Genomic DNA, 9,358 nt, shown 5'->3' on the forward strand with positions numbered 1-9,358 from the left:
TCAAAATACAACGCTGCGTCCAACCAAATGCCGTGTATGGTTTGACTGCTTGCATGGGGTTTAGAATTGCCAAATTATAATTGTAGGTTTTTGTGTTAGTTTGGCGCATATTCTAATAGCAAAATGGCCGCAGGTCCAATTGCTGAACGTAACCAAGGTAAGCATTGGCTCTTCATACATATTTACCAGTCGTACCTAAACGTTTTCACAACCTTCCAAATAGATGCCACCATTTATGCCGGTGGTCTGGATGACAAGGTGTCCGAGACGCTGCTTTGGGAGTTGTTCGTCCAAGCCGGTCCAGTCGGTAAGTTGTGCAGGCTTTGGCTTTTGATTTACCCTTGATTCTGATCTGTTTATCCGTGTCTTCCAGTCAATGTGCACATGCCCAAAGATCGGGTCACACAAATGCATCAGGGCTACGGCTTTGTAGAGTTCCTCAGCGAGGAGGACGCCGACTATGCGATCAAAATAATGAACATGATCAAGCTATATGGCAAGCCGATACGCGTCAACAAGGCTTCGGCGCATCAAAAGAATCTGGACGTAGGCGCCAATATATTCATTGGCAATCTGGACGTCGAGGTGGACGAGAAGCTGCTCTACGATACGTTCTCGGCCTTTGGCGTCATACTGCAAACGCCAAAGATTATGCGCGATCCGGAGACGGGCAAGTCCAAGGGTTTCGCCTTCATCAATTTCGCCAGCTTTGAGGCAAGCGATGCCGCCATGGATGCCATGAATGGCCAATATCTGTGCAATCGACCCATATCCGTTTCGTACGCCTTCAAGAAGGATCACAAGGGCGAACGGCATGGCTCGGCAGCCGAACGCTTGCTGGCAGCACAAAATCCATCCGCGCACGCTGATCGACCGCATCAGCTCTTCGCCGATGCGCCCGTACAGAATATGATGCCTGTCATGCCTGGCCAAATGATGCCGCCACCGATGATGGCACCTCCTCCGCCCGTGGTGCCTGTCTCCTCGAACAACATGGGCATGATAGCGCCGCCGCCGCCGGTGCCACAGCCGACACCATTCCCAGCAACGATACCACCGCCGCCGCTGCCGCCCATGGCTGGCGGGCAGCCGCCGTTGCCGCCCACGATGGGCATACCGCCGCCGCCACGCATGCTCCAGCCGCCAAATGCCTGGGCACCGCCCGGCATGCCAGCGCCGCCGCCACGTCCGCCGCCAACGAATTGGCGTCCGCCGCCCGTGCCCTTCGCGCCGGCGCCCTTCTCACGTCCCTATCAACCGGATGGCTACCAGTACTAAGTCCGGCTCTGCCGCTAGCAACTAGTTACACAATCTTAGACGAACCAATAAAACCGTATCACGCATTTTTCACAAGTTACAATTAACGAGTTTCTTAATTATATAAACGAACGTGCTGTAGAAAAGCGAAAAGAATGCCCAAAAGATGAGCCAAAGGCAGGAAGTGAGGCTTCTTCTGCCTGAATGGAAACCAGCTTTAAGCGTTCCGCAGCCAAAGCATTTGGCAAAAATAAAAGCGGAAACTAAGCGTAAAGCTCCTGAGATTATCAGAATATGCTTTGCTACAGCCCAAATCCTTTGGACAATGATTATGAACGGGATATAATTAATGCGACAGACAGAAAAAGGCAGGACGTGTTGAATCTTGCCATCTCTGTCTGTTTGAAGTCTTAAAAAGTATATCTACATTCATTTTCATGTCGTTTTCAAAACGAAACACGAATATTTTAAGAGCTAAATAAACTTAGCTTGGTTCACACAGATCAAGCATAAATATACATTTTTGTTAACTCTTGCCCAAATGGGATGGGAATCAGTTTGATTAGGCTATCTACTAACCGGACAGTTGCGGCTCTCTATGGGAAAACATATTCAGTCCTATCCAGATCTTATGCTTTCATTTTCATCTCGACCCTAACTTAACTTGGTACATAAGTTCTTATATAGTATACACAGATCGAGAGCATATATAATTTCTTGATAATACTTTCCGTAATGGGATAAAAATCATTCGATTTTGGATAAGAAGCTGGTTAAACGGACAGTTCCGGCTCTCTAGCTTAGCTCTTAGCTCTATGACAGTTTATATAAGATATAATAAATACAATCTCATGCTTAAGAACTCAGTCCTATCCAGTTCTAGATCATATATGTTTTCACATCAATTGTGCTTAGATTAATTCTTCTCTTTGATGCTCGTTGGAAGAGTTTTATTATTTGTAACATTTTTTAATTTATTTTTTTTTTTTTTTGGAATAAGAACAAACATTTCCGATCCGATCCCGTGTAGCCGACGCGACAGTCAGCAGATCGGATAACTATATCATATAGTACAACATTTATAACATCGGATTACTATATCATATAGTAGTACAACATTTATAGCATAATTAAAGTTTAAATTTTCAAATATTGTCACCGAAAATGTTCACATTTTGTTTTTTAAATTTCTCCTTTTTTTTTTTTTGTTTCTTCTTTTTGTTTTTGTTTTGTGGCTTTGCGCAAAATACTTTTCCAAAAGGTTATTTCAAAATTATGTAAATACATTTATAATAATTAACAATAACATTTATATATATCTTTATATATATATATATATATATATATTCATATTTTTGGAATATGCAAAAAGCGATGCAAATGCCAAATGCGAAATGCATATTTATGGAACAGCACAAAAACCGATTTCATTTTGGATCAGATACTGTATATACATCCCTTTCTATATATACATATACATACACATATACATATATATATAGTACATATATGCTTGGTCTGGCCAGGTTGACCAGGTTAAATTAAACTATAAATAAATCAGCATCAGCGAATTTCATTGGCTAACCATAACATAGGATCTGTTACATATATATAGGTCTATACAGATATATATATATATAGACATATATCTTTTTATATATATATATCTGTGTGGAGTGCGACTTTTAGACAGTTGTCTGCACGTTCTGCACGGCCTTGGAGAGCTCCACTTTGGAAGGTATCAAATAAAATGCGGGCGTCATTGTCTCGCCGCACGGACACTGGCAGGCTGGAAAAGAGAGGAACGCAAATATATGTCAATAGGCATTATGACTATTACCCGGCATTGCGCGGGCTGCGTATTGTTCATTATGGCCGCTTTTCGTTAGATTTTTCCTAAAGAACTTTATGATAAAGTGTTCCAATGTTGATCAGAATTTGCCTTTCTTCTGTCCACTTACATAACAAATGCTAGTGTACAAAATACCGCTGTCTAGCTTGAACGGTTTCTGCTCTGCGCTCATTCTCAATCGTTCAATCAGTCAGTCATATCGAGGTTTACAACCTTGCGGCAGAGTCTATTCCTGGTCTCCGCTAACATAACAAAAGTTGTATAATATAAAAAAGGCGGCTGCCTAAGTCCAACAGTTTTTGCTGTAAGTTGATCATCAATCAGTCAATTTGTCAATCGATCATGTCTAGTTATCTTTTAAATTCCTTGCTTATTATCCATTTACATAATAAAAGTAAGCTTTCGTGCAAAGTGCATAACATAAGTTAAGCTATTCTGCAGCTTTTCCCTTAAAGACTTGTTGATGAGTTGATGCGTTGATAAGTCAATCAGTAGATTAGTCAATCATTAGGTTTGTCAATCAGTAAATTAGACAATCAGTAAGTAAGTCAATCATTAGGTTAGTCATTCGGTAAATTAGACAGTCAGTAAGTTAGTCAATCAGTCAGTTAACAATAAGTTAAGTTAATCAATTAGTCAATCAATTAAGTCAGTCAATCAGTTAGACAGTCAATCAGTTGGGCAGTCACTAAGTAAGTCAATCAATCAGTAATTCAATCAATCAATTAAGTCAGTCAATCAATCAGTAGGTAACTCAATCAGTAAGGCAGTCAATTAGTAAGTTAATCAAACAGTAATGCAGTCAATCAGTGGGTCAATCAATCAGTCAGTCTTGGCCATAGAATCAGCTTATTTGAATAGAATTTTGACATACCATTCACCCAGCTGAAGTTGCCGATCTTCTGCTCGCATCTGGGACAATAGAGTCGACCCTGGGTATTGAGCATGACGCGGTGCATCCAGGCGATGGGTTCCACAAACAACAGGCTGCGACAGTAATTGCTTGAGCTGGCGACAGGTCCTGGATGCTCCTGACTGTTCGAGCCCAGCGAGGCCTTGCGTATGCGCTCGGCCAGCTGATCGAGTAGACGCGGCTCTGAGCCGGAGGTGGTCGGAGCACTCGCCAACTGCCTGTGCTCGACGCGCTGGAGATGCGGCATGTTGCGCGGTCGATGCTCCAGCACGTGCGACTTGGAGGCGAGCACGCGTCGACAGCGACGACAACGAAAGACAATGGGCTCGGGATTCTCCCGGGTGATATCCGGATCGGGACGCACAACGCCGTGGAAGCTCTGCGGCAATATCTTGGCCTTGCGCACCTGCTCGCCGGCAAGACGCAGCCGATGCATCTTGTAGCGCTGATAGTTGGGATCAATTTTGTAGCCCATGCGACGGAAAAGCTTCAGCTGCGACACAAAGCCCGCATTCGGCTGGACAAAGCGACGCTTGGCCAGCACCAGCTCGTACGCCGGCTGATAGTCCAGCCCATGACGCTTCATCAAGTACGCGATCACCGCCGACGAGCTGCGACTGACGCCAAAATAGCTAAAGGCAGACAAGATCCGTTCGAGATTAGACAGTCGAGTGAGACGCAGCGACTCTCGCTCCTTACCAGTGCACGAGCACATTGCTCTGTTCCTCAAGCGCCTTGGTTATGAACTCCACGCAAGACTCCAGATGCTGCAGTATATCCTCGCGCGGCATATCGGCAACTGCAAGCAAAAAACAAACTGTACAGTGAATGCTCTACCAGGGAACAGCTGCCAGGCGGTAAGAGCTCTTTATCTGGGGTTAATTCTTCCCTTGAATACAAGAAATGGGACATACCCTGCAACGTTTAGAAGAAAGCCTCTTTATTCGTCTAACTGTTTCTATGGAGTGTCCAATTCCTCATTCCTCCAACTTCTTATTGCATAAATCATACGCATCGCACTTTTTTATCATATTAAATGAACAACTATTTTTGATTTTTCAACATATCTTGAGCAACAAAAGTTCTATCAAGTTCTTCTCATATCTTAGCAGGATCGGAATACGATATCATAAAGAATCAGGATTCTTAATGGAAAACTCTTTTGTTTTCAACATAACTCAAACAATCTCACATACTTGGCAACACATTTTCAAATCGTTCTATAATAATACATGGATTCTCGAGGAGCGGATTCTCTAGAGCTTGCAAGGAATATGTCTTCTTCGTGCTAATTGCAGCAGACTTTTCAGTAACCCTTCGCTAAAGTGGGGTTTATTTTCATGCCTAAAAGTATTTTTATGCAAGAGCTCAACTAGCTCAACTAGGTACATAGCAAGGCAACTGATACAAGAGCTGTGGAGATGCAGCCGGAGCTGGAATCTTTGGCTTGCACTTACTCTGCACGTATTTGGTGGTCAGAAGGCTGGACTCCACAATATGCTGCGGCAACGGCACCGAGTCCAGCGTGAGTATGTGCGTTATCTTGAAGGATCTGAGCGTTTCCATATGGGTAGCTGCCGCCACGTTGCCTGCAACAAGGTGTACAAATTTGCGTGAACCACAAGCTGGAAATCCAACTAGAAATGCTTACCCAGAAATAGGCCCGTTTCGACTTCATCAATGCTAACGGGACCACCATCAAAATCATGGCGCGACAATGTGCCCGAGTCCTGCGGCTTGCCCCGCGTTACTGCGCCAACGGGCTCCATGCTGCACGTTCAAGGCCAACAATAACAACAACAACAACAACAACAACTGTTGCGCTCAACGGGACTGCAAACACGGTGCTCACAAATTGCGCAGTGTATGAATTCGTATTGTGAAGTGCTGCATGGCAACTGTTGCAGAGATTCGATGTACTTGCTGCTCTGCTCGCCTTAGCAGCAGCTCACACGTCGCGCCCGCAGGAATTGAAATGGCATTGCTGTTGCTTGTCGCACAATTTCTTGCTGCCCTGATCCCGTTGCGAGGGCCATCACAAGATGGTGGCAATTTGTGCGCAGCTCTGCTTGCGGCCATTGCGCATGACGTCACAATCGTACATATCGAACAGTGGCTACAAGTGAAATGAAAAATATAATATCAAAATTAATTTAATTTAAAAAAAAAATATTAATTTGGTGTATTGTTTTTTGAAATGCTTATATTTGGCGCAAACATAATTGTTTTGTTATGGAATATCACATTTGTGACGTCATGCCAGCAAAAGTCAAAGAAACGGCTTGCGTAACACTGTACGAGCTGCTTTGTAACCAGTGTTGCCCAATGTCCATTACCAGTAATAGCTGAACTGACGATAAGAGTTTAAAAATACTAACGTATAAATAGCTCACGCTGTTCATTTTTGTAATTTGTGTATGAGTAATGTTACACTTATATTTAATAATATACTCTGAAACCCATTCCACCTCAGATTGTAGCGGTTGATTAGAGATTTAAATAAGAGAGCTACTTGTATAGACAACGTTTTCTATAACCATAAGCTTTGATCTAAACAGAGATACAGTGGTAACACTGGCCGTGTGTTATCGATAGCGGCCAGTGTGGGCACATTGTGCAATCGATAGACAATGATTAATTATCCCTAATATATAGACCGCGACGTTGACGGGCACCGGGTTAATCCAAAACAAATATTAAATTACCAAAAATGACTACGCTGCGACCATTTACCTGTGATGACCTTTTTAAATTTAATAACGTGTAAGTGACGAGCGTCCACACAATGCAATTGGCATGCGTCCAATAACAGTCTGCTGGTCTATTTCAGGAACTTTGATCCGCTTACAGAAACATACGGTCTCTCGTTTTACACACAATATCTGGCCAAATGGCCCGAATACTTTCAGCTGGCCGAATCGCCCAGCGAGCACATCATGGGCTACAGTAAGTATTGGCTCATCTAAACGCAATGCCACAAACTAACTTGCCTTCACAGTCATGGGCAAGGTTGAGGGACATATGGACAATTGGCACGGACATGTGACTGCGCTGACAGTCTCGCCCGACTACAGGCGCTTGGGTCTGGCGGCGCTGCTGATGAGCTTCCTGGAAGACATATCGGAAAAGTAACTGGGCGAATCTAAAGAGATATATCTATGTTTAAACTGTCTGTGTCTTGCAGGAAACGCGCCTACTTTGTGGATCTGTTTGTGCGCAAAAGCAATAAGGTGGCCATCAATATGTATACAAATCTGGGCTATATTATATATCGCACCATACTCGAGTACTACTCGGGTGATCAGGACGAGGATGCGTATGGCAAGTGCTATTCCACAATTTTCCTACCCTGAGCCCAATGGGAATGGCTTAAGAGTAGCCAAACGTATCATTCAGTCATCTCCGACAAATTGGGTTGATCTAGTCAGGTTCGTCCGTCTCAAAATGAGCTTATCATCTTTGTACATAGCTCCTCCCATTTCCAAGATCACATCTTAAAGATATATTGACATATTTAGGAAGCGAGAATGATTGCAAGTGCAGCCTAATCTTGGGTTCAGGGTATCTCCTGGTCGGGCATGCCCGACCCAATCTTCTCTGTTGATATTAATGTTGCAATTGCGGCTCTTTTACAGATATGCGTAAGGCGCTGTCCCGAGACGTGAACAAGAAATCGGTTATACCGTACACACAGCCTGTACGATTGGAAGATATAGATATGAATTGATATCCACCCAATACTGCCCGCATTCGCATTTATGTTTAACTGAACATCATGATAATTTACCATATACGATTGGCACAAAATTGCATTCAGTTCGGCGCCGTGCTGCCGTTCTTCCAAAATTTTAGTTAATCAATTATCAAGCAACAACAGCAAAAAAAATTGTATCTAATCCGGAGTTCTTAAGTTTGCCGTTACACACAAACACACACACACACACACACACACACACACACACACACACACACACACACACACACACACACACACACACACACACACACACACACACACACACACACATAGACAGACACAAAGTTCTAAATCTCCAATCTATTGCTAACCTTTTGAGCCCCAAACCCGTACAAACCCAAAAAATACCCGAAAAATAAGAACAACAAATTCCAAGTTGGATTACAATCGATATTGCGTTCATGTAATCCGTTGTTATGTTAATAATACTTATTATATATATTTCTATATGACTTTGTTATCAGTTTTAAAAATGACAAGCCGATTGTAACTACTGAACTTCAAGGTAAATAATATAGTTTTGCATTATCAATGTCCAATTACAAAATGTATCTAACCCTAACTATAATTATGCATCTATCTATTTATCTATCTATCTGAAGAACTGCCCAATAATACGAGACATATTTTGCAGATAACAATGCGCGAATTGCGCCACCAAATGCGGCACGAGGCTTAGTCCGTATCGAGGATATATCTTCTATATACCGAACAGATCATCTCGATAAGATCAGACTGCCAGCGCTTACAACCCAAGTTCTGCCTTTTTATTTGTTTAGCAAGAAAATTATATTGAAAATTTATAGTTTTGCAAGCGAATACACACATGTTTCTTAATTTATATCAATGTACTAGCCGATATTACCCGGCGTTGCGCGGGCATAGTTTGAAACTAGATGTTTTTCGGACTGAAATCAACAACAAATCGATATATTAAGTTTCTGTGACTGATCATGTTTAATTTGTCATATCTTCAGTAGATCAAACTAACTTAATTTGTATATACATATATGTGTGAGTGTGTGTGTGTCGTTTGCATTACAAAGAAGTTTTTCAAAAATAAAAGTAAATTACATTTTGATTGAAAATTAGAAATAGCTAACTTTCATTACAATTATAGAAGAGCTGTAAAATATACGTTTTAGATACATATTGAAAATATATTTCTAAAAAGGACAGTTTCTCTTTTTCTAGATTTATGGATGAGCTAAAACCGGCTTAAGACCGAAACGTTTCGAGCCCAGAACTTCAAAATTCGTAGCCTTCAACTGAACCAAGTCGAACCGTACTAAATCGCTTTCACAAGTAGCTTGGCCTTCAAATAAAAACTCTAAGAAGTAGCCCCAAGACATAACTAGGGTCTCAGCCATGGGCTGATGCCAATTTGGGGTTAAAAGCATATGAAAATATCAACAGATTGCAATATTCTCCGTAGAAAGGGCAATAATAAAGAAAAGTACTTAAATACAGGCGGAATACGATTTGAACCGAAATCTGGGACTGGAAACCGGATTCTGGTATTAAGAACCGATTTTTTACTCTTGCGGTTTTCGCAAGTATCAAAATTTTAATTTGGGTT

At 42.1% G+C, this 9,358-nt stretch overlaps 3 protein-coding genes across 3 annotated transcripts; 2 read left to right on the plus strand and 1 right to left on the minus strand.

Moving 5' to 3' along the window:
* Spx (Spliceosomal protein on the X) lies at window positions 1–1,360 on the plus strand. Its single transcript, XM_002058105.4, has 3 exons — window positions 1–157; window positions 224–307; window positions 374–1,360. Exons 1-3 carry the CDS (start codon window positions 124–126, stop codon window positions 1,276–1,278), a joined length of 1,023 nt encoding a protein of 340 aa, XP_002058141.1. The 5' UTR covers window positions 1–123; the 3' UTR covers window positions 1,279–1,360.
* An 836-nt stretch (window positions 1,361–2,196) lies between these two features.
* Window positions 2,197–6,124, minus strand: MKP-4 (MAPK Phosphatase 4). The gene is made up of 5 exons (XM_032440406.2): window positions 5,674–6,124; window positions 5,480–5,611; window positions 4,722–4,821; window positions 3,984–4,654; window positions 2,197–3,046 (listed from the first exon to the last, which is right to left on the minus strand). Exons 1-5 carry the CDS (start codon window positions 5,789–5,791, stop codon window positions 2,943–2,945), a joined length of 1,125 nt encoding a protein of 374 aa, XP_032296297.1. The 5' UTR covers window positions 5,792–6,124; the 3' UTR covers window positions 2,197–2,942.
* A 503-nt stretch (window positions 6,125–6,627) lies between these two features.
* Naa20A (N-alpha-acetyltransferase 20 A) lies at window positions 6,628–8,542 on the plus strand. Its single transcript, XM_070210781.1, has 6 exons — window positions 6,628–6,785; window positions 6,853–6,968; window positions 7,021–7,150; window positions 7,207–7,343; window positions 7,658–7,719; window positions 8,414–8,542. Exons 1-6 carry the CDS (start codon window positions 6,733–6,735, stop codon window positions 8,456–8,458), a joined length of 543 nt encoding a protein of 180 aa, XP_070066882.1. The 5' UTR covers window positions 6,628–6,732; the 3' UTR covers window positions 8,459–8,542.
* Window positions 8,543–9,358: the final 816 nt, after the last annotated feature.

This window comes from Drosophila virilis, chromosome X (genome assembly GCF_030788295.1).
Source record: "Drosophila virilis strain 15010-1051.87 chromosome X, Dvir_AGI_RSII-ME, whole genome shotgun sequence".
Lineage (NCBI taxonomy): Eukaryota > Metazoa > Arthropoda > Insecta > Diptera > Drosophilidae > Drosophila > Drosophila virilis.

What these genes read in the sequence shown, in the direction of transcription:
- Spx (XM_002058105.4), top strand. Translation starts at nt 124, where the DNA reads ATGGCCGCAGGTCCAATTGCTGAACGTAACCAAG. An exon ending in AATTGCTGAACGTAACCAAG is followed by an intron (nt 158 to 223) that starts GTAAGCATTGGC and finishes CCTTCCAAATAG; the next exon opens with ATGCCACCATTTATGCCGGT. An exon ending in CGTCCAAGCCGGTCCAGTCG is followed by an intron (nt 308 to 373) that starts GTAAGTTGTGCA and finishes CGTGTCTTCCAG; the next exon opens with TCAATGTGCACATGCCCAAA.
- MKP-4 (XM_032440406.2), bottom strand. Translation starts at nt 5,791, where the DNA reads ATGGAGCCCGTTGGCGCAGTAACGCGGGGCAAGCCGCAGGACTCGGGC. An exon ending in CGAAACGGGCCTATTTCTGG is followed by an intron (nt 5,612 to 5,673) that starts GTAAGCATTTCT and finishes ACCTTGTTGCAG; the next exon opens with GCAACGTGGCGGCAGCTACC. An exon ending in AGCAATGTGCTCGTGCACTG is followed by an intron (nt 4,655 to 4,721) that starts GTAAGGAGCGAG and finishes GTCTGCCTTTAG; the next exon opens with CTATTTTGGCGTCAGTCGCA.
- Naa20A (XM_070210781.1), top strand. Translation starts at nt 6,733, where the DNA reads ATGACTACGCTGCGACCATTTACCTGTGATGACCTTTTTAAATTTAAT. An exon ending in CGAGCACATCATGGGCTACA is followed by an intron (nt 6,969 to 7,020) that starts GTAAGTATTGGC and finishes TTGCCTTCACAG; the next exon opens with TCATGGGCAAGGTTGAGGGA. An exon ending in CTGGAAGACATATCGGAAAA is followed by an intron (nt 7,151 to 7,206) that starts GTAACTGGGCGA and finishes TGTGTCTTGCAG; the next exon opens with GAAACGCGCCTACTTTGTGG.